The sequence below is a fragment of the Danio aesculapii genome, chromosome 24 (genome assembly GCF_903798145.1).
Source record: "Danio aesculapii chromosome 24, fDanAes4.1, whole genome shotgun sequence".
In the NCBI taxonomy this organism is placed as follows: Eukaryota; Metazoa; Chordata; class Actinopteri; order Cypriniformes; family Danionidae; genus Danio; species Danio aesculapii.
The window spans coordinates 35,352,476-35,371,703 of record NC_079458.1 but is presented as its reverse complement, the minus strand read 5'-3'; the positions used below and the strand labels follow the sequence as shown (position 1 = coordinate 35,371,703).

The 19,228-nt window shown below is 36.1% G+C and overlaps 1 protein-coding gene across 3 annotated transcripts in view; it reads right to left on the bottom strand.

The window, feature by feature from the left end:
- LOC130218758 (rho GTPase-activating protein 21) overlaps positions 1 to 19,228 on the bottom strand; it is a 142,257-nt gene that overhangs the window by 33,676 nt on the left and 89,353 nt on the right. For 2 of the 3 annotated variants that reach the window (XM_056451017.1, XM_056451015.1), the window contains 4 exons: positions 10,641 to 10,733; positions 6,698 to 6,776; positions 4,736 to 4,790; positions 613 to 636 (listed from right to left, as the gene is read on the bottom strand). In XM_056451017.1, coding sequence (XP_056306992.1) covers positions 613 to 636; positions 4,736 to 4,790; positions 6,698 to 6,776; positions 10,641 to 10,733 — 251 coding nt within the window. The remainder of the gene's footprint in view (positions 1 to 612; positions 637 to 4,735; positions 4,791 to 6,697; positions 6,777 to 10,640; positions 10,734 to 19,228) is intronic. The other variant, XM_056451016.1, reaches the window with a different exon arrangement.

Here is a 19,228-nt window from a genome sequence, read left to right as displayed (position 1 = left end):
CAGTACGCAGACAAGAGGAAAAAGCGAGAGTAGGGCAGCCTTTCACAGAGCACTCTAAAGACGCTAGTAGCTGCTCGGTTATCATCTTTCCGATGAAGCCAGAGCCAACTAATATCCTTAAAGTCTATTTTGTTCAGGAAATTACTCCCATTTATAACAGTCCCTCATAGTCCAGCTGAATATATAAAGTTCAAACTGTCTCAGCTGTCACAGGATAGAGCTCAGGCATTAATGAGAGTGTAGATGTGATAGCTAGACGTTTTGACTCTACACCTGAGGTGTCGAGTTACATTACCAAACATGTCCCTCCCTCCCTCTCTCTCTCTCTTTCTGTTTGTCTGCTCCACCCCTTCTATGAAAATTAAGATGACTCAGAAGATGACAAATACGCAGGTGCATTATCATGATGATGGAATAACTTGGGTAGGGTTGAGGGGGGAATTTTGAGATTGAATAAACACGTAGGGCATGTAGTTCTTAAGATCTTTAAAATCTGGATGTTAACAGGTAAAGAGGGAAATGTAATGCACATGCAAAGGAACTCAACTACAGGCACTGCAAAGTTACATAACAGAAGAGAGGGAGCAAGTGACATCTTCAGCTCCTTCTTACCAGAGCAGTGATATCCCTGGAGAACTGTAGCCGGGAAATTAGATTGACAGCAGGAAAAACCAGAGGAAGAAAGAGCAGGAAAAAAGAGCAATAGTAAGGAAAGATGACAAGAGCTCTACAGGTACACCAGAAGCAATCATCCCCTTTTCCAGACAGTGTTGCTGTCATTCTAGTGCGGGATAAAGCACACTATAAATACACACTGCAGCAGAAAGAGAGAGAGAGAGACCGCTGGAGGTCTGCCAGTTTAGCACCAGATAAACCAGGCAGAGGAGGACACATTGGCGATCAGAGAAGAGTGACTGCTGCTCTTTTCCAGAGAAAAACTAAATTTCATAAAAGTTACACTCATTGTCAGTGAGCATCTTTCTCTTATAACCATCTTGACATAGTGAACAGTATGTGGCTCCCTTCTATTCCCGCAGTGACTTTACAATTCCTGTCCATTTAGAGGGAAGTTCCGGTTCATTTTTTTTTCTTTGTTATTTGTAGTAGCTTTTGACCGGTTAACACTAAGTGGTTAGCTAAGATTCATTACTGTCTACACCAAAGTTGTACTGGATTTGCAAAATAGGGTTTGACTTTCCCTAAAAATCAACATGAAGTGATAAAAATAAGTACTTGAACTTGTCGTTGATTTTTTCCTGGAAAATATATTTCCAATGAAGCTGTTGACAAGTAACTGACCCAGATAATGCAATCCCCCCCCCCCCCCTCAGGCATCAACAAAGTCTTCAAGTCTTAACCCTTCTGTGGGTCTTGTCTATAAACTCTGATCTTTGGTTCTTATTTTCTATTGGATTCAAATGAGGTGATTGCCTGGGCCAGTCCAGCAGCTTTATTTTCTTTTCTGAAAGCAGTTGAGAGTTTCCTTGGCTGTGTTTGGGACCATTGTCTTGCTAAAATGTCCACCTAGGTTAGATCTTCATCATCCTGGTAATGCATGTGTTGGGACTGAAGCAGTTTATATTAATTTACACTGACAAGGGGCAGGTTTGCTGAAGATGAGACTTTTGGGACTTGTGGAGCTGCGCATTGATGGATTTGCTCTTCAGTGTTTTGACTTTTAGCAGTGAAAATTAAACCAAGCTGAACTGAACTAAACTTAAATTAAACTCTGAAAACTGGACTGGCAGAGTTTCAATTTACTAGAACTTCAATGTTAAGCTGCTTTGACACAATCTACATTGTAAAAGTGCTATAGAAATAAAGATGAATTGAACTGAATTAAGATATTTCAGCTGCTGTCTGGGCTATCCATGCCTTGTTACACCTCCCTTTCTTCATGTGTTCTATACGTTTTCCCTGTGTAATTTTATTTTATTTTTCATGACTTACTTTGGTTGTTACCAACATCTGGTGAAAACTGCAAATTTGCATATATTTATTTATTATTATTATTATTTGAACTTTACAATTCATGAAAATTCATGCAATCCATATTAGCAAGTATTAACAAAGTCGCTAAGCACAACACTACAATGATTTTCGATTTGCCTATAATTTACAATCTACGACTGCCATGTTGGTCCTTACTCTTTAATCTTTTAGCTTGCATCTTTGCATCTATCCTTTAGCTTCTTATTTCAAGATGTTGCAGTGTTTCAGTCAAAATGTGCTTTGTAAGGTGCAGCTTTGGATCTGATCACCTGTCTGCTTTGCATAAAGTGCTTGCCCTTCCCTAAAGTCCATGACATATCTTCTGCCAGTGTTTTCTGCATCTTTATTTCAGTCTATATTTCTCATTCTACTCTCTACATAACAACAAGTTTGCCATCAGTATCACCATAAGGCAATTTGAGGGTGCTTCAACGGCAGTTTAGTTGGCAGTAGTGCTGTAGTTGAGCTCCAGCAGTTTAGTCCCAAAATTAATAAAAAGAAGTATTCAGCGATGTTTTGTATAGTATACTGTATCATATACTGTGCATGTTTGCTAAGATGTAAAATTAGAAGCAATCAAGAGTTGAAAATTAACAGTCGAACATGGACTGCAGCAAATGTGCCTAGTCTAAAAGCCCCTTTAGACCACTGCGCTTACCATTGATTTTGCCATGCTACGCAGACAATAAAAGCCAATTCACAACGTTTTGGAAGAAAGAACTGCTTCCTGTTAGCTGAAATAACAAGCATGAGTGGCGTTCCTAAGTCTTAAACTCAGCACTGGACGGACTCATTACTGTCACGTCAGAAAGCGCCCGCAGGCTCCACAGTGGAGTATGAGTTCATGTGGCTGGCATGTAACAGCCTGAGATCTGGAGTTCTGTCTGGAATTTGCTCAGATATGGGGGTGGCATTATGACCCTGGTTCTGAGGAAAACCTCATTATAGATGAACTCAAAACAAGCACACACACACACACAGGCGCCATCACGCATCTCTGCTCCGCTGGATCACTGAACTCTGGCTGGAAGAACATATTCCGTGTGCTTCCATCGCTCTGCTCTCCTTTTCCAGAATTCCTTTTGCCTGAGTAATTTCATTTTCAATGCAGTTCATCCATTTTCTATTTTGAAACTTCAATATGCATCTTATCTTTTGACCATGACACGCACAAGACTCATTCTTTGTTAAAAACTTGAATGGGTTTTACTGTCCCACAATGACTAAAATACATCGCAACGGAGCTTTTCTTACATAAGAGCTTTTGTCTTCCAAATATCTAAAAATTCTTAAATCAAGAAGCTTTTTCTAGACAAGCTAAAAATATTGTCTTATTATCAAAAATATTGTTAAATATTGTCTAAAAACATACTGTTGTACAGAAAAAGGAAACTCAACCCGGTTTAGAAGAATGAAGAATGATTAAATTATGTCAGAATTTTCAGTTTGTGGAGAACTATCCCTTTAAGAACGCAGGTGCAAACAATTATTCTGCTTAAGAACATGTTGTCAGATTTTTCTTACAGTACAAAGTTTGTTAACAACAAATGAACATAAGGAGCCAGGAACACTTCACAAAAGACATAATTTGAACAGCAACTATGGTTAAGCTAGTCTGTTTTTCCTTATCCCAAGCTCTCCATAATCCTGGACCAAGCCGTATCCTGAGCAGATGCTGTGGTGGTCATGGAGGAGTGGAGAGCAGACGAGTTATGGCATTGATCCCGTGGGCCAGCCTGAACCTATTCACACCTGCAGCTTTTCTACGATGGACGTCCAGCGTTCTCCAGCCCCCAGCGCCTAAACTGCAGCTCTGCACAAGAAGTTTGGCCAGAGGAGAAATAGTCGTGCCCAACTGAGCCTGGTTTCTCTTGAGGTTTTTTCCTTCACTTTCGACAATTGGTCAAGTTTGTTCCTCACCACTGTCACCACTGGCTTACTTGGTTTTGGGACTCGTGGAGCTGCGCATCAATGGATTTGACCTTCAGTGTTTGGACTTTCAGCAGTGAAAATTATACCACACTGAAATGAACTAAACTGAAATTTAACTATCAAAACTGGACTGACGCAGTTTGTTTACTAGAAATTTTATGTTAAGCTGCTTTGACACAATCTACATTGAAAAAGCGCTATAATAATAAAGATGTATTGAACTCAATTGAATAAAATGATGTTTGTAAATAAGGCCCAATGGGTCCATTTCTGTGAGCAAAACTGAGGTAAATTCCAATATCTCTTTCACCAATTCATACATCATCAATACCTTTTTTGAGCAAATGAAGAACTGAACTGTACCAGAGCTCACATAAACAGCATGTCTCAGCCAATTTTAAGCAAATTTGGTTACATTTACACTTTAAAAAAAACATGATTTTGCTGCTTTTTCAAACTACTTATATAAAATGAGCTGAAACAACACAATTCTTAAGCTTTTTTTGGGACAACTTACCTGTTTTATGTTCAATCCACTTAAATTTGTTAACTTAAATGATTTGTGTTGGGACAACATGAGTGAATTGTGTGGATCCCTGCTTTTTTTTTTTTTACAGTGTGCTTGGTCTCCAACTTAGAATTCATATCCAATTGAGCCAAACTCTGACATACATAAAAAACAAGTCTTGGTATGCACCAAAAATGCTAGAATGAGCCAACTGAACAAACCAATATGAGGATGAGAGAACGCCACAAGACAAATCCATGTTTGTTTTGTCTGACAGAGAAACCCATGAAAAACAAAACCTACCAGCTGTAAAATGTCTTCATCTTTTGGCATCACGCAGAGCTCCAGAGACGTGTCACTGCAAAAGAAAAAAAAACTTAAATAAAAATACATCATTTAAAAGATAAAGCAATGAAGTCATGACTACAGTCACAAGTACAGCACTGCTAGCTGTTAATACCAAATTATGCAATAGAGAGCATATTCATTAAACTTCCTCAAGGATTAAGAGATTTAACTAGAAGACTCAGCAGGAACAGATAATCAACCAACTAAAGGAGTAAATAAGGAGCACATAAATACAAAGACTAGTGAACTCTTTTAGTTTAAAGGGGACTTATCATGCTCCTGTTTACAAGATGTAAAATAAGTCTCTGGTGTCCAAAAGGGCTGCATGATATTAGAAAAAACGTACATTGCGATTCTTTGATTTTCTGCGATTTATATTGCAATATTTTACAAGATAACTCGAATAGCTTTATTGGGAAAAATATATACAGTTGAAGTCAGAATTATTAGCCCCCCCTTTGATTTTTTTCCCCTTTTTAAAATATTTCCCAAATGATGTTAATCAGAGCAAGGAAATTTTCATAGTATGTCTGATAATATTTTTTCTTCTGGAGAAAGTCTTATTTGTTTTATTTTCGGCTAGAATAAAAACAGTTTTTATTTTTTTTAAACCATTTTGAGGTCAATATTATTAGCCCCTTTAAGCTATTTTTGTTTTCGATAGTCTACAGAACAAACCATCATTATACAATAACTTATCTAATTACTCTAACCTGCCTAGTTAACCTAATTAACCTAGTTAAGCCTTTAAATGTCACTTTAAGCTGTATAGAAGTGTCTTGAAAAATATCTAGTCAAATATTATGTACTGTCATCATGGTAAAGCTAAAATAAATCAGTTATTAGAGATGAGTTATTAAAACTATTATGTTTAGAAATGTGTTGAAAAAATCTTCTCTCCGTTAAACAGAAATTGGGGAAAAAATAAACAGGGGGCTAATAATTCTGACTTCCACTGTAAATAATTTTAGATTGATTGGGGTGATTTTGTAGGGAGTGCATCTGCATTTAATATAACAACCAAATTACAAGCAAATATACAATTGCAGTATAAGTATTCAGTAACAGAAATAAAATAATCAAATGTACAATAAAGCTGTATAGTCTAAATAATTTAAATAATTAAACATAATTTATCTTTGTCTACAAATGTAAAGCCTAAATGCTTTAAACTCGCTTTAAATGTTTACACAGGCCTTAGAAAATCACACAATTGATTTATTTTCAATTTATTATGGTTCAACTGAAATGACTCCAAAATCTCACCTCTCATCAACTGTTGTACCTGGACAACTATAATCCTGACTCCACATTGCATGTCTAGCGATGTGACTATTGCATATTCACACATTGCGATATCAATTCTAAAACGATATATTGTTCAGCCTTACCTTAGAGTGTGTATGTGAAGCTTCAGCTCGAAATACTTCACACGTACTTTTTTCTAACTCTTTAAAACTGCCTCTGTAGGCTTTGTTTCAAATGGTGCCCTTTTGGTGACTGTCGCTTTAAACTCAAATGAGATTGTGCTCCCAGCCCTCTTTTCAAAAGAGGGTGGAGCTACAAATGTCTATGCGTCAGCATAGCGGCTGCTTCTCACTCAGGGCTGTTTCTGCTAATGAGGGAGAGATCTTCACTAATGGGCAGGGCTTTCCCTGATCTGATGACACGTAGAAAGGCAGAATGTCAATCAAAGTGTTTCTGCAGACTGCTTTTATGAAGTGTGATTATAAAAAAAATTGAATTAATAAATTTTTACCATTAGAGGCTGCTATATTCACACACTGCTGCCACACAACTGTGTTTAAACCCCTTATAAAAGTGATAATGGGTCCCCTTTAAAATCAAAACATTGCATCTGTAGCTAGAGGTTATAGTACTTGGGTTTGGGATGAGCAGTGTAAGCTGAAACGTTACCTGTTCTGGATGAGGGCAATTACTTGGGAATATGTCTTTCCAATAATGCTTTCTCCGTTGACTTTCACAATGCGATCCCCTGTGGGAAGTAGAAAAAGAAATAGAATATTGTTATGTAAAAATGTTTGCATTTTGAAATCTATATACAGGCTTGTACAATATACAGTTGAAGTCAGAATTATTAGCCCTCCTGAATTATTAGCCCCCCTGCATAATTTTACCCCAATTTCTGTTTAAAGGAAAGAAGATTTGTTTTCAACACATTTCTAGACAGAATAGTTTTAATTACTCATTTCTAATAACTGATTTCTATTATCTTTGCCATGATGACATGTACACTACCTGACAAAAGTCTTGTCGCCTATCCAAGTTTTAGGAACAACAAATAATAACTTGACTCCCAAGAGTTCCCAGAGTTCATCAAGATTCTTTGAATTCATCTTCAATGCCCCCTCCTTCATCTTACCCCAGACATGCTCAATAATGTTTATATCTTGGGACTGGGCTGGCCAATCCTGGAGCACCTTGGCCTTCTTTGCTTTCAGAAACTTTGATGTGGCTGCTAAAGTAAGCGAAGGAGCGCTATCCTGCTGATGAACTCCTGTGGTTTGTAATGTAATGAGCACAAATGTCTTGATACCTCAGGCTGTTGATGTTGCCATCCATTCTGCAGAACTCTCCCACACCCCCATACTGAATGTAACCCCAGACCATGATTCTTTCTTCATCAAACTTGACAGATTTCTGTGAGAATCTTGGCTCTGTGTGGGTTTCAATAGGTCTTCTGCAGTAATTGTGATGATTGAGATGCAGTTTAACTGATGATTCATCCTTGAACTTTCTGCCCCTTTTTGCCACGTTGAACTTTCTGTAACCTCTGCCACTTTTTTAAATGATCAACTAGAACTGGGATCGACGACAAGACTTTTGTTAGGTAGTGCACATAATATTTTACTAGATATTTTCAAGATGTTTTAAGCTTAAAGTGATATTTAAAGGCTTAACTAAGTTAATTGGGCAAGTTAGGGTGATTAGGGAAATCTTTGTATAATGATGGTTTGTTCTGTAGACAATTGAAAAAAAAAACATTGCTTAAGGGGGCTAATAATTTTGATCCTAAAATTATAAAAACAAATTAAATACTGCTTTTATCCTAGTAGAAATATAACAAATAAGACTTTCTCCAGAAGAAAAAGTACTATCAGACATACCAGCCTGATCTCATGAGAAAACATAAGTATTTTACGTTTTGTCAGTTTAGTGGCTAATTCGTATGAATTCGTATGAGTTCAGTCGTACGAAATTGTACGATTTTAAAAAGGAGGCGTGGCACCTAACCCCGCCCCTAAACCCAACCGTCATTGGGGGATGAGTAAATCGTACTAAATTGTACGAATTAGATCATACGAATTTGTACGAATTAGCCACTAAATCAAAAAGTTACGAATTGCCATGAGATTGTGTTGGACATACTGTGAAAAATTCTATTTAATCATTTTGACTGTAGGAACCTCTGAGGAACTGATGATCTACAAGATCATGTGGTAAGAACAAGAATCCTGATGTAAGCATGTTTCTTTAGAAATGTTGACTGATGTGTGATGAAGATGAGATTCACAATAATTGACTGTGACTGTGAATAATTGTGGGAATGTGTGTTTTGTACCCTCCTTAAGATCAGTCCAAGACTCAGAAAGTAGTGAGAACTCCAAACTGATTATACTTTTGTAACACTTCAGCTGCTAAAGATGAAGCCCTGCCAGTTCATTTTGGATGCTGGTTGTTGGTCCAACCGTTTAGCAGTGACATTTTCATGCCTCAGAAAGCCCAGATTTACATCGTAAAGAGGGGCTGACCAGAAGGATGCAGTTTTTTTGTGTATTTCTGTGATGTTTATATATTTGCTCCCCTCTTCTCTCCTCTTCACCACATGCAGGAAAGTGGGCTTGATAAACACGCTCTGTCATCTCTCTGACACTTTAACTGACACTAGTTTTGCACATTTGCACAAGGTAGGTTTTTACAAAATGTGCTTGAAGTGTGCTTCATACAGGTGAGTGGGCTTGACAAATCACCTGTAAAAATACTCTCTATATATGAAAGAACACTCCCCGTTACTCTAGCACTTAATTCTCTGAGTTCTTTGAATAATCAGCACTTCTTGTGTGTATTGGCTCTTCTTGTTGAATCACTGAATGCCTCCTCAATTGTAAATCGCTTTCGACAAAAGCATCTACTAAATGACTACATCTAAATATATAATAAGCTTACAGTGTGTACAGTATATAAGTTTATCAAATGCACATTAAATGTGGGTAAATTTCAAGCATTTTCATTATTTCTCTTTAAACTGGGATGATATACAACAATTGTATAACTTACAGTAAACTTAATCTAATATTAATGAACAGTAATGCTAAATACTTAAATGTGAAAGGGAAACATTGATTTTATTATTTGCTCTTTAACTTACCGCACTCAAAAATGATTTTGCTGATTGTTCATGCTACTTATTTTAAATGAGCTAAAACAACACAATTCTGGAGATTTTTTTTCGGGAAATGTAACTGTTTTATGTCCATTCTTTTAAATTTGTCCTAAACCTAATCAATTTGTGAGTAAGGCAGTGGCGCAGTAGGTAGTGCTGTCGCCTCACAGCAAGAATGTTGCTGGTTCGAGACTCGGCTGGGTCAGTTGGCATTTCTGTGTGGAGTTTGCATGTTCTCCCTGCCTTCGTGTGTTTTTTTTTTCGGGAAATGTAAAAAATCTCTCCGCTTTCCCCCACAGTCCAAAGACATGTGGTATAGGTGAATTGGGAAGGCTAAATTGTCCATAGTGTATGAGTGTGGGTGAGTGTGTATGGATGTTTCCCAGAGATGGGTTGTGGCTGGAAGGGCATCCGCTGTGTAAAACATGTGCTGGATAAGTTGGCGGTTCATTCCGCTGTGGCGACCCTGGATTAGTAAAGGTACTTTATTTATTACTTTTTAAACGGACAATAAGAGAGTTGACATTTTCCACCATTTTGTTTTTTTTTTTAACTTAAGATGCTAACCTCAATGCCTGAAACAGAATTGTATGTATTTTCATCATCTTTCTGTTTAAAAAGAATAATGAGAAGTGGTTGTAAACAACTTATAGGGGCTGAATTTGAACAAACTTAAATTTAGTAATGTTCAACTTAAATTGTTTGTTTAAAATCAGCTCATATAAATAGTTTGCAACAACTTACCTAAAAAAATGAGTAAATTCAATGAATAATTTTTTCAGTGCAGTAGACATTAAATATGCTCATTTAACTTAAGTAAACACGCACAGAAAGCTGAAAATGATACTTAATAACTGTATGACAACTGAAGCTGATATGTATGATTCAGGGAAACCCAATGCATCCAGTGTCTGCTACAATGTATAATGATTTCCTAACTACAGTTGAAGTCAGAATTATTATGCCAGTATATTTTTTTCCCCAATTTCTGTTGAACGGACAGAATATATTTTTCGACACATTTCTAAATGTGATAGTTTAAATAACTAATTTCTGATAACTGATTTCTTTTATCTTTGCTATGATGACAGTACATAATATTTTACTAGATATTTTTCAAGATACTAGTACTCAGCCTAAAGTGATTTATTCAGGTTAATTAGGCAAGTCACTGTATAACAATGGTTTGTTCTGTAGACAATCGAAAAAAATATTGAAGAAGCTCTTAATATTGACCTTAAAATAGTTTTAAAAGAATTAAAAACTGCTTTTATTCTAGCCGAAATAAAACAAATAAGACTTTCTCCAGAAGAAAAAATATTATCAGACATGCTGTGAAAAATTCCTTGCTTTGTTAACCATCATTTGCGAAATATTTGAACAGAATTCACAGGAGGGCTAATAATTTTGACTTCAGCTCTATGAATAACTAATGACTATTCTGTGTGTCTGTACCTGTGCAGAGTCCAGCTCCATGCGCAGGGCCGCCATCTTTCACCTGCTTGACAAAGATGGTGTCCATCGGCTCCAGTCTGTTCCGCTGCCTCCCTGATGGCATGATACAGAGCAACAGTCACTTACAGCAACAAATAAACAGAAACCACACAGGAAACGTCCATAATTTCCTTTTGTCTCATCAAATCCTGATCATGTTCTCTCTTTTGCCGGGAATGCTCTAATATTATGCATATCACACAACAGGATAGCACAAGTTAAGTACTGTACTCACTGTATCTTTTGTGGCAATCTCTCATATTCTGATCTGAGTAAGTATAAGATAATATATGATATGCACATGCCTACGTGTGAGCGTGAGTGTGTGTGTGCATATTTGGTGAGGTTAGATCATGCAGACAGCCACATGCCTGCAGGGATAGACTGAGGAAAAGTATGTGTGTGTGTGTGTGTGTCTGAGGTGCTGCTGCTGCAAGTGACCTTTTCTGCAATGCATAAAGCTGACTGACAATTAGCATTTCATTACACTGATTATTATGCAGTATCTAATGCTAATGCTGAACATCATACCAAATTGCAGACACAGACCCGCTAACGCTTTTTCTTAGGCATTTTGTTGACTATAAAAAAAAAATACAACTCCACAATACACAGAAACTGCATAACAAAGCTTTCTCTGTCTCTCTTTTTCATTATTGTGGGTAATCGATGGGACAAGTCATATACTGAAGTATCAGCTTTGCTATGATGTGGACGAAACATATAAATACAAAGTACTGTAGATTCATAAATACATTTTTGTCAAGAAAAATACTATATATATATATATATATATATATATATATATATATATATATATATATATATATATATATATATATATATATATATACACACACAATATTTTAATTTACTGCAATATATATTGTGATATAAATGCACTTTCAGCAGATGACTTAAATAGCTTTGGCGCAGTAGGTAGTGCTGTCGCCTCACAGCAAGACAGTCGTTGGTTCGAGCCTCGGCTGGGTCAGTTGGCATTTCTGTTTTGAGTTTGCATGTTCTCCCTGCGTTTGCATGGGTTTCCTTCACAGTCCAAAGACATGCGGTACAGGTGAATTGGGTAGGCTAAATCGTCCATAGTGTATGTATGTGTGCGAATGAGTTTGTATAGGACTAAGCCAAGAAGAAAATGAATGAATGAATGAGATGGATTGGGATGATTCTGCAGTAGAGCATATCTGCATGCAATATAATTTTATATTTAAAAAATGACAGGCAAAGTTAAATACAGTTGCAAATAGAGAAGTTGCAAATAAACAATGATTTATGTGTTTCTGGCAAGTCAAACAGTATTTAGAGGCATGAATTAAATAATAATAATAATAATAATAATAATAATAATAATAATAATAATAATAATAATATTAATAATAATAATATCACTGTATAGTTTTTATTAAGTAAATAATAATATAATGTGCAATTAATCTTTAAGCTACAAACGTTTCATTTATTTTGCACCAAATAGCTTAAATCTGCTTCACATTCTTACATTCAGGTCTTAAAAACACATGCAAATAATAACCTTTTTTGTTAAAACACTTTGTTGCTAAATAAATAAGTAAATAAATAAATAAATAAATAAATAAACTAATTAAACAAATGTAAGGTATGATTGCTAATATAAAAATGGATAAAAATAGGGACAAGATGCAATTGAGGTTTTGTGTGTTACACAGATGAGTGGTATCAGGCTCCCTCTAAAGGCTAACAAGGTACTGCAGAAGAGTTTCATTAGTCCTGAATGATGATCGTATAAGACCTCACTGACAGTGTTTCTAACAGCTGAGGGTTTTAATGTGCATGAATTTGATTCTGAAAGACGATGAAAAATGTCAATTTTGTGTATACATATTGTCAACACACAGCTTTCAGGCATCAGTAATTGCAAACACAATGTCAGTCAATGCAATTGATTAAAACGAATGCTGTATGACATAAAACTACAGATACACTTCATCCCTATACATGTAGGTCCTATTCAGTCTGATGACCCTAAAATGAACTGAATACATGTGATATATAAATTTAAACTATAAAACATTTCAATTCAATTGCAAAATAAACATTCAGTTCACACTTGAGTTTATTCTTTTTTTTGTTTTCAGAAAGAAAACACAAATATGACATGCACAATCTCTCAGAGAGAAAGACACAGATCTTACAGACCGCATCCTTTGCACTGTCTTCCCTTTAACAGCAGTTATATACAGTAAAACACGGGGAGCTACAAGTCATTCAAAAGATTAACTTAAAAAAAATCTTAAAAAACAATTGAATAAAATAATTATTCATTCATTAATTTTCCTTCGGCTTATTCTCTATTTCAGAGGTCACCACAGCGGAATGAACCGCCAACTATTCCAGCATCATGCCATTTTCTTTACAGTGTATCGATACTATAGCTTAACACCAGACCATAAGGTTAATACTTTATTCCATTACATTTGAACTGTGACCCTATCTGATTAGTATTGGCATCTCATGAGATAAGCTTTAGATTATATGACATGGCTCATCCTCATCTATCACCTCCAAGGGCTTGTAATGCCTATATGCTTTACAGAGAGCCAAAGGATGTCCCACTGATACAGTTACACCATTACAGCCATCGACTCAAGGGCTGTAGATGTCAATTACAATAACTGTGCAATAGGATTTCAAATGTACTTAAGCCAATGATGTTTTAGAAGACATGGAATAGATATAACGACCCACCTCGTAAAAATAGATGTTACGAAACACCAACATGGTGTCAACTTCGATATAAATATATATGCTAATAAACATTTTCTGTGATTCACAAGTGTTTTCTGTTTATTTACAGTTGTGAATTGCATTATGGGATCTTAATCTCTGCTCTGACGATGTTCGATGTTGAAAATTCAACTGTATAATTTAATAACAAAGTCATTTTATTGACATTTTAGCAGTCTAAATAATAAGTATGATTATAATATAATTATAATAAGTATAATTAATAATAATAATAATAAGTAATATAATGTATAAGAAGTAATATAAAGAGAAATAATGTGCTGGATGTTTATTACAAGGATTTTGTAACATAATATGCAACACCAACACTGACAATTCATCACTTTAAACTATCAAAAATGTTTATAAAAGTCACTTTTTAAAAACTTTTTAAGGTTAAAAGTTGTCGGAAGAAAGATCAACATCCCATAATGCAATTCAAAAGCATAAATAAATGGGGAAAAAATTAAATAAAATCATGAATCTCAAAATAGGGAAAGCTGCTAATTTACAGATATTTTAACAGTGTAATTTTATGCAATATTAAATTGTGATTTTGAACATTTTTGTAGTCACAAAATTATATTTGTTTTATGAAAAAGTGCAGCATGAACATTCAACATGCTCCCAATTTGGAATATCAAGAAAACTTGATGTGACTGCTGTATTTGTATGTTTTCATGCGTTTAGTACTCATATATTTTCAATTAAGAACTATTACTTATTCAATAGGTTCTAGAGCTAATTCTTATTACAATAGTAATCTATAAAAAAGACAGTTCCTGCACAGTAAAGATGTTAGTTCTTGTAATTTGAAATTTATGCTGAGGTTTTCTCCCTAAGCGTTTATTATGCTGTTTTTGCCCCATTGACTTCCATTATAATGACATTTTTGGATTGCAAAGCCTTGACACCAATTAATCATTCATTCTTGCCAACAAATACATGAGAAAATTATTAAAATGGATGCCCTTTTATATTTCAACAAGACAATACAAAATCACATACTGCACACATTACAAAGTCCTGGTTGTGGAGAAGAGGATACAGGTACTTGACTGACCTGCCGGCAGTCCCCAATAGAGAATGTGTGGCACAATTTGAAGTCACTGTATGTGGGCGGAGTAATACACAAGGGCGAAGAGGCTGTACGATTGCTGATACTGTCCATCAGATTCGATTCTTGTATAAATATATTTATAAACCATTTTAGGGTCAATTTTAAATGCAACATGAAGACCCCGTACTGCTGCCCACCTTAAGACTTGTTTGCAGGAAAAAAATGGGACAAAATTACACCTGAAAAACTTCATCACTTGGTAAACGTCTTTTAAGTGTTGTAAAAAAGTAATGACAACATTACAAAGTAGTAAATGCTTTAACGTTACAGCTTTTTAAAATTGTGTTGCAGGCAATGCAGTGGCGCAGTAGGTAGTGCTGTCGCCTCACAGCAAGAAGGTCGCTGGGTTGAGCCTCGGCTGGGTCAGTTGGCGTTTCTGTGTGGAGTTTGCATGTTCTCCCTGCATTCGCGTTGGTTTCCTCCGGGTGCTCCGGTTTCCCCCACAGTCCAAAGACATGTGGTACAGGTGAATTGGATAGGCTTAATTGTCCGTAGTGTATGTATGTGTGTGTGAATAAGTGTGTATGTGTTTCCCAGTGATGGGTTGCAGCTGGAAGGGCATCCGCTGCATAAAACAAATGCTGGATGAGTTGGCGGTTCATTCCGCTGTGGCGACCCCAGATTAATAAAGGGACTAAGCCGAAAAGAATTGTCTGCAATGGAATACAAGTCAAAATAAATTTAGAAATAATTACTTTTTATTTGTGTTTTCAATACTGCCCTAACTTTTTCTTCCTGATTTGATTCCTGTGTATGTCATGAAAAAAAAATCAAATAAACAACATGAAGTGTTTGCTTTTTTTGGAAGAACGATGTGTTTAAAGTTCAACAAACAGCAATGAAGTAGCTATTTAGAGTTTGGAGACTAATGGCTGCAACTCTAGTGTGATCTGAATGTGTCCGCATGTGATGATGTTTCACACTGGCTGCTGTGCCAAATTCTCTGCCGTCCCTTGGGTGACTCATTCAAACATGCTTTTCTTCAACACATCAATAGAGGGCAGAGGAGGGCACTCTCAAATCCGCCTTTGTGTGGACAGGTTTGTGTAACCCCCAGAGTCTGGAATCTCTTTTGTTAGTCTGTGTGAGTGAGTGAGTGAGTATGAAATAATGAACAGTGATGCCACAGCAAACACAGCTTTTACCACTCACAATTTGTTTCTTGCTTCTGGTATATCACGAAATGCCATGAAAGGCATTGGTGGGAGGTATGCATTGACTCAAGGCCACAGGCAGAGTGTCTTAGTGTGCCACCAGTGACGATATACAACCATATCGCACTGCTACGAGTGTGATATTGCATTTATACCACAGTTCGACAACATAATCGTGTATGTAAAAAAGAAAATTAAACACAGAAAGTCTCAAAAACCCTTTTGTATGAGGAACTACTTTCTTCCGCCATTCATTCACACCTGCATTTGACCGTCAGAGGAGTAGAAACTTGCTACTTCACCAACGTCACTTTATAGCTAGTATTTGAATGATTCTCTAGCATAATGTCTAATTACGAAATGATGACAAAACATTTAATTTTGCTCCCATTTTAAGATTATAAGGCTGAACGTCATGAAATGCCATCAATCTAGAGACATTTCTCAGTATTTCCTTGTTGCAATCAGGAGATCACAATAATTAACCCCAAAAAAGCCTAGGCAAAGCAAACACTACTAGATTACTATGGTATAATTACAGCACTACAAAATACAAAAGAGAGAGATCGCTTTAGAGTGTCATTTACCAGTTTTATAATGATTTGATCAGCTGTAAATTTAAATTTATGCTAGGTTCTTCACCCTAAGGATTTATTATGCGGTCTCTGTCGCCATCTTGTGGCAGAACGTCAATTTCTTTGTCTGCTTATGGACGCCCATGTGCTGAATCTCCGAAATTACTGCATAGCTGCAATCTAAACAACTACATTCTCACCTAAAAAGCCTCAAAAGTACATTATGTTGTCCAACAGCTGCAATATTTACCAAACTGTAGTGAGTTTATTGATCTAATGTCACTGTATGTGGGCGGAGTAATACACAAGGGCAAAGAGGCTGTACAAGTGCTGATATTGTCCATCAGATTCGATTCTTGTATAAATATATATATAAACTATTTTAAGGTCAATATTATTAGCTCCCTTAAGCTATTTTTCCTTATTGTCTACAGAACAAACCATTGTTATACAATTACTTACAACCCTAACATGCTTATTTATCCTAATTAACCTAGTTAAGCCTTTAAATGCCCTCTTTAAGCTGAATACTATCTTGACAAATATCTAGTAAAACAGTATGTACTGTCATTGGCAAAGATAAAAAGAAAACAGTTATTAGCAATGAGTTATTAAAACTATTATGTTTAGAAAAATCTTCTCTCCGTTAAACAGAAATTGGGAAAAAAATATCCAGGGAGGTTAATAATTCTGACTTCAAAAGTGACAGCTTTTGTATCTTTATATCTGCGAGTGTGTAGTGTATATCAGGTCATCAGCCTGACACAGTCAGCGAGAGACTGTTTGCTTTTGTTGACATAATGAGCTTAGCCAAACTCCGCTCTATATTCTTTACTCTAGTATTTTCCACTCTTCTCGATTTGACCTAATCTTTCCTCCGTCTTTTTTCCATCTCTGTGTGTGTTATTTTGGCTAAAGTCTCTCGTGCGCAGCTGGCCCTCCTGTTGTTTTGTGTTGGATAATGTTGTTTGGCAGCGATTGGGAGGACGCCCATTCCCTTGATTCCCTTCAACATTACACAGCAGGGCCAAATTCCTGCACAACACAGCACCGACTCGCTCTCTCTGTCTCTCGCTTTCAGGCACAGGAGGGAGAGAGAGGGAATAAACCGAGAGTTGGAGTTGGTATGCTGCACAAGTGTACAATAAAGACGCAAATGCCCATCTTTCATCTGACAGACACTCTTATGTACAGAAAAAAACACAAGCCATAATAGTATTCTGACCAGGGTGTGAATTATACATTGATGATCGGGATGGGGGGGTCAAGTTTTTCAGCTATGTTCAGTAATATGCCTCAGTGAACCAAAGTTATATATATAATTCAATCACATAATTTATTAATCAAACTTTTTGGAGGGATATTGAATGGTTCTCAATGACATTTGCGATATTAAATTAAAGGTGACAGGTTTGCATTCCTTCTCCCATTAATGGATGACCATGAAAAACAGCACATATTTTTTATTTTACTGTTTAACTTCCATGTGCGAGCAAGTGTATGATAAAATGCAAACTATACTTCTAGTTGTACAGACACCTACAGTATAAACCCCTATTTTACAAGAAACATGTTTTGTGAACACTTACACGGTCTAGATTTGCTGGTTAAATGAATATTTTTGGCGGAAACATGCATTCACAATGGTATGAACCATTATAGGGGTTGTCTATTATTTTAATTAGTAATATTATTTAAGATACAGATCAGAGCAAACTATTTCTTAACTATTAAATGACTGAGCCCCCAAACATCTTGTTTTGATGTTCTTTAGGGGGGGATCAAGCATTGATTAGGGGGATCAGAGCCCCCCAAACCCCCCTGTAATTGGTACCCTGATTCTGTTACTTAAAAAAAGTAATTAATTAGAAATTAGATCATTAAAATTGCATTTGAATAACTTTTTTTCTGAAAAGTAACTTAGTTACTCAATAGGAATTTAATTACTTGATTCAATACTGAAAACCCACATAAATCCCAACACAGAGACAATGGAAATCAACTCTTTAACTCTTTAAATGCGAGTGTCATGTGACAATAATATTTAAAATATTAACAACTTGTATTTTAAACAAATCAAAAATCAAAACGTTTCAAAGGCCTTGTTTACACTGTCAGTTCTTGATGCCCTATTCCGATTTGTTGCCTATATCTGATTTTTTTTGGCTGTCTGTTTACATGTTCTTTTAATTGTGACCCATATCTGATTAATGTGTTTACACTTGCCATACAATTTACGACGTCACGCATGCGTAAAGGCAGGTTCTCGCATCTGCGCCACACTAGCCACCATGGAAGAAATTGTCTTGCTTTTAGCTTTGCGAATTATGCGAAGTTCGCCCAACTTTAAAATGATTTTGAGGTTAAGGAGGAGGGAATGTGCCGTCATTGCAGCTTGCGCCTATGGTTTATTTGTGGGTACGGGACAGATCTCAGGTCTGGTGGGAGCACTGGTGGTGACTGACCACTTTCCTCCTCCGTGTTTCCTCTGTTGTTGTTGTTTACCGCGTCGGCGTCTCCACACACGCTCTTCCTTCTACATCATTAAACCGTGGGGAAGCAACACATTGTCGCAGAGTTTAATGACGTACAAAACAAAATGCCTCAATAAATCTGATCTGCCTGTTTACATGAGAGTTAAAAAAAATTATTCTGCGCAATAAATCTGTATAACAAAAAAAAAAAGAATTAAAATTACACTGCTTCTCTGAATTGATTTATAGAGAACTATTGTATTTAAGTACAATATTTAGGTGAATATATTATAAGAAACTGTAATTAAATTACCTAAAATTTTAAGTAATCCCTTACTTGTACAATGCAAAAAAAATTACAGTAACTAGTTACTTTGAAACTATAGTTACACCTAACACTAATGCCAGTGAAGTGATATATTTGTTTGAAGTATCTTTTAAATGG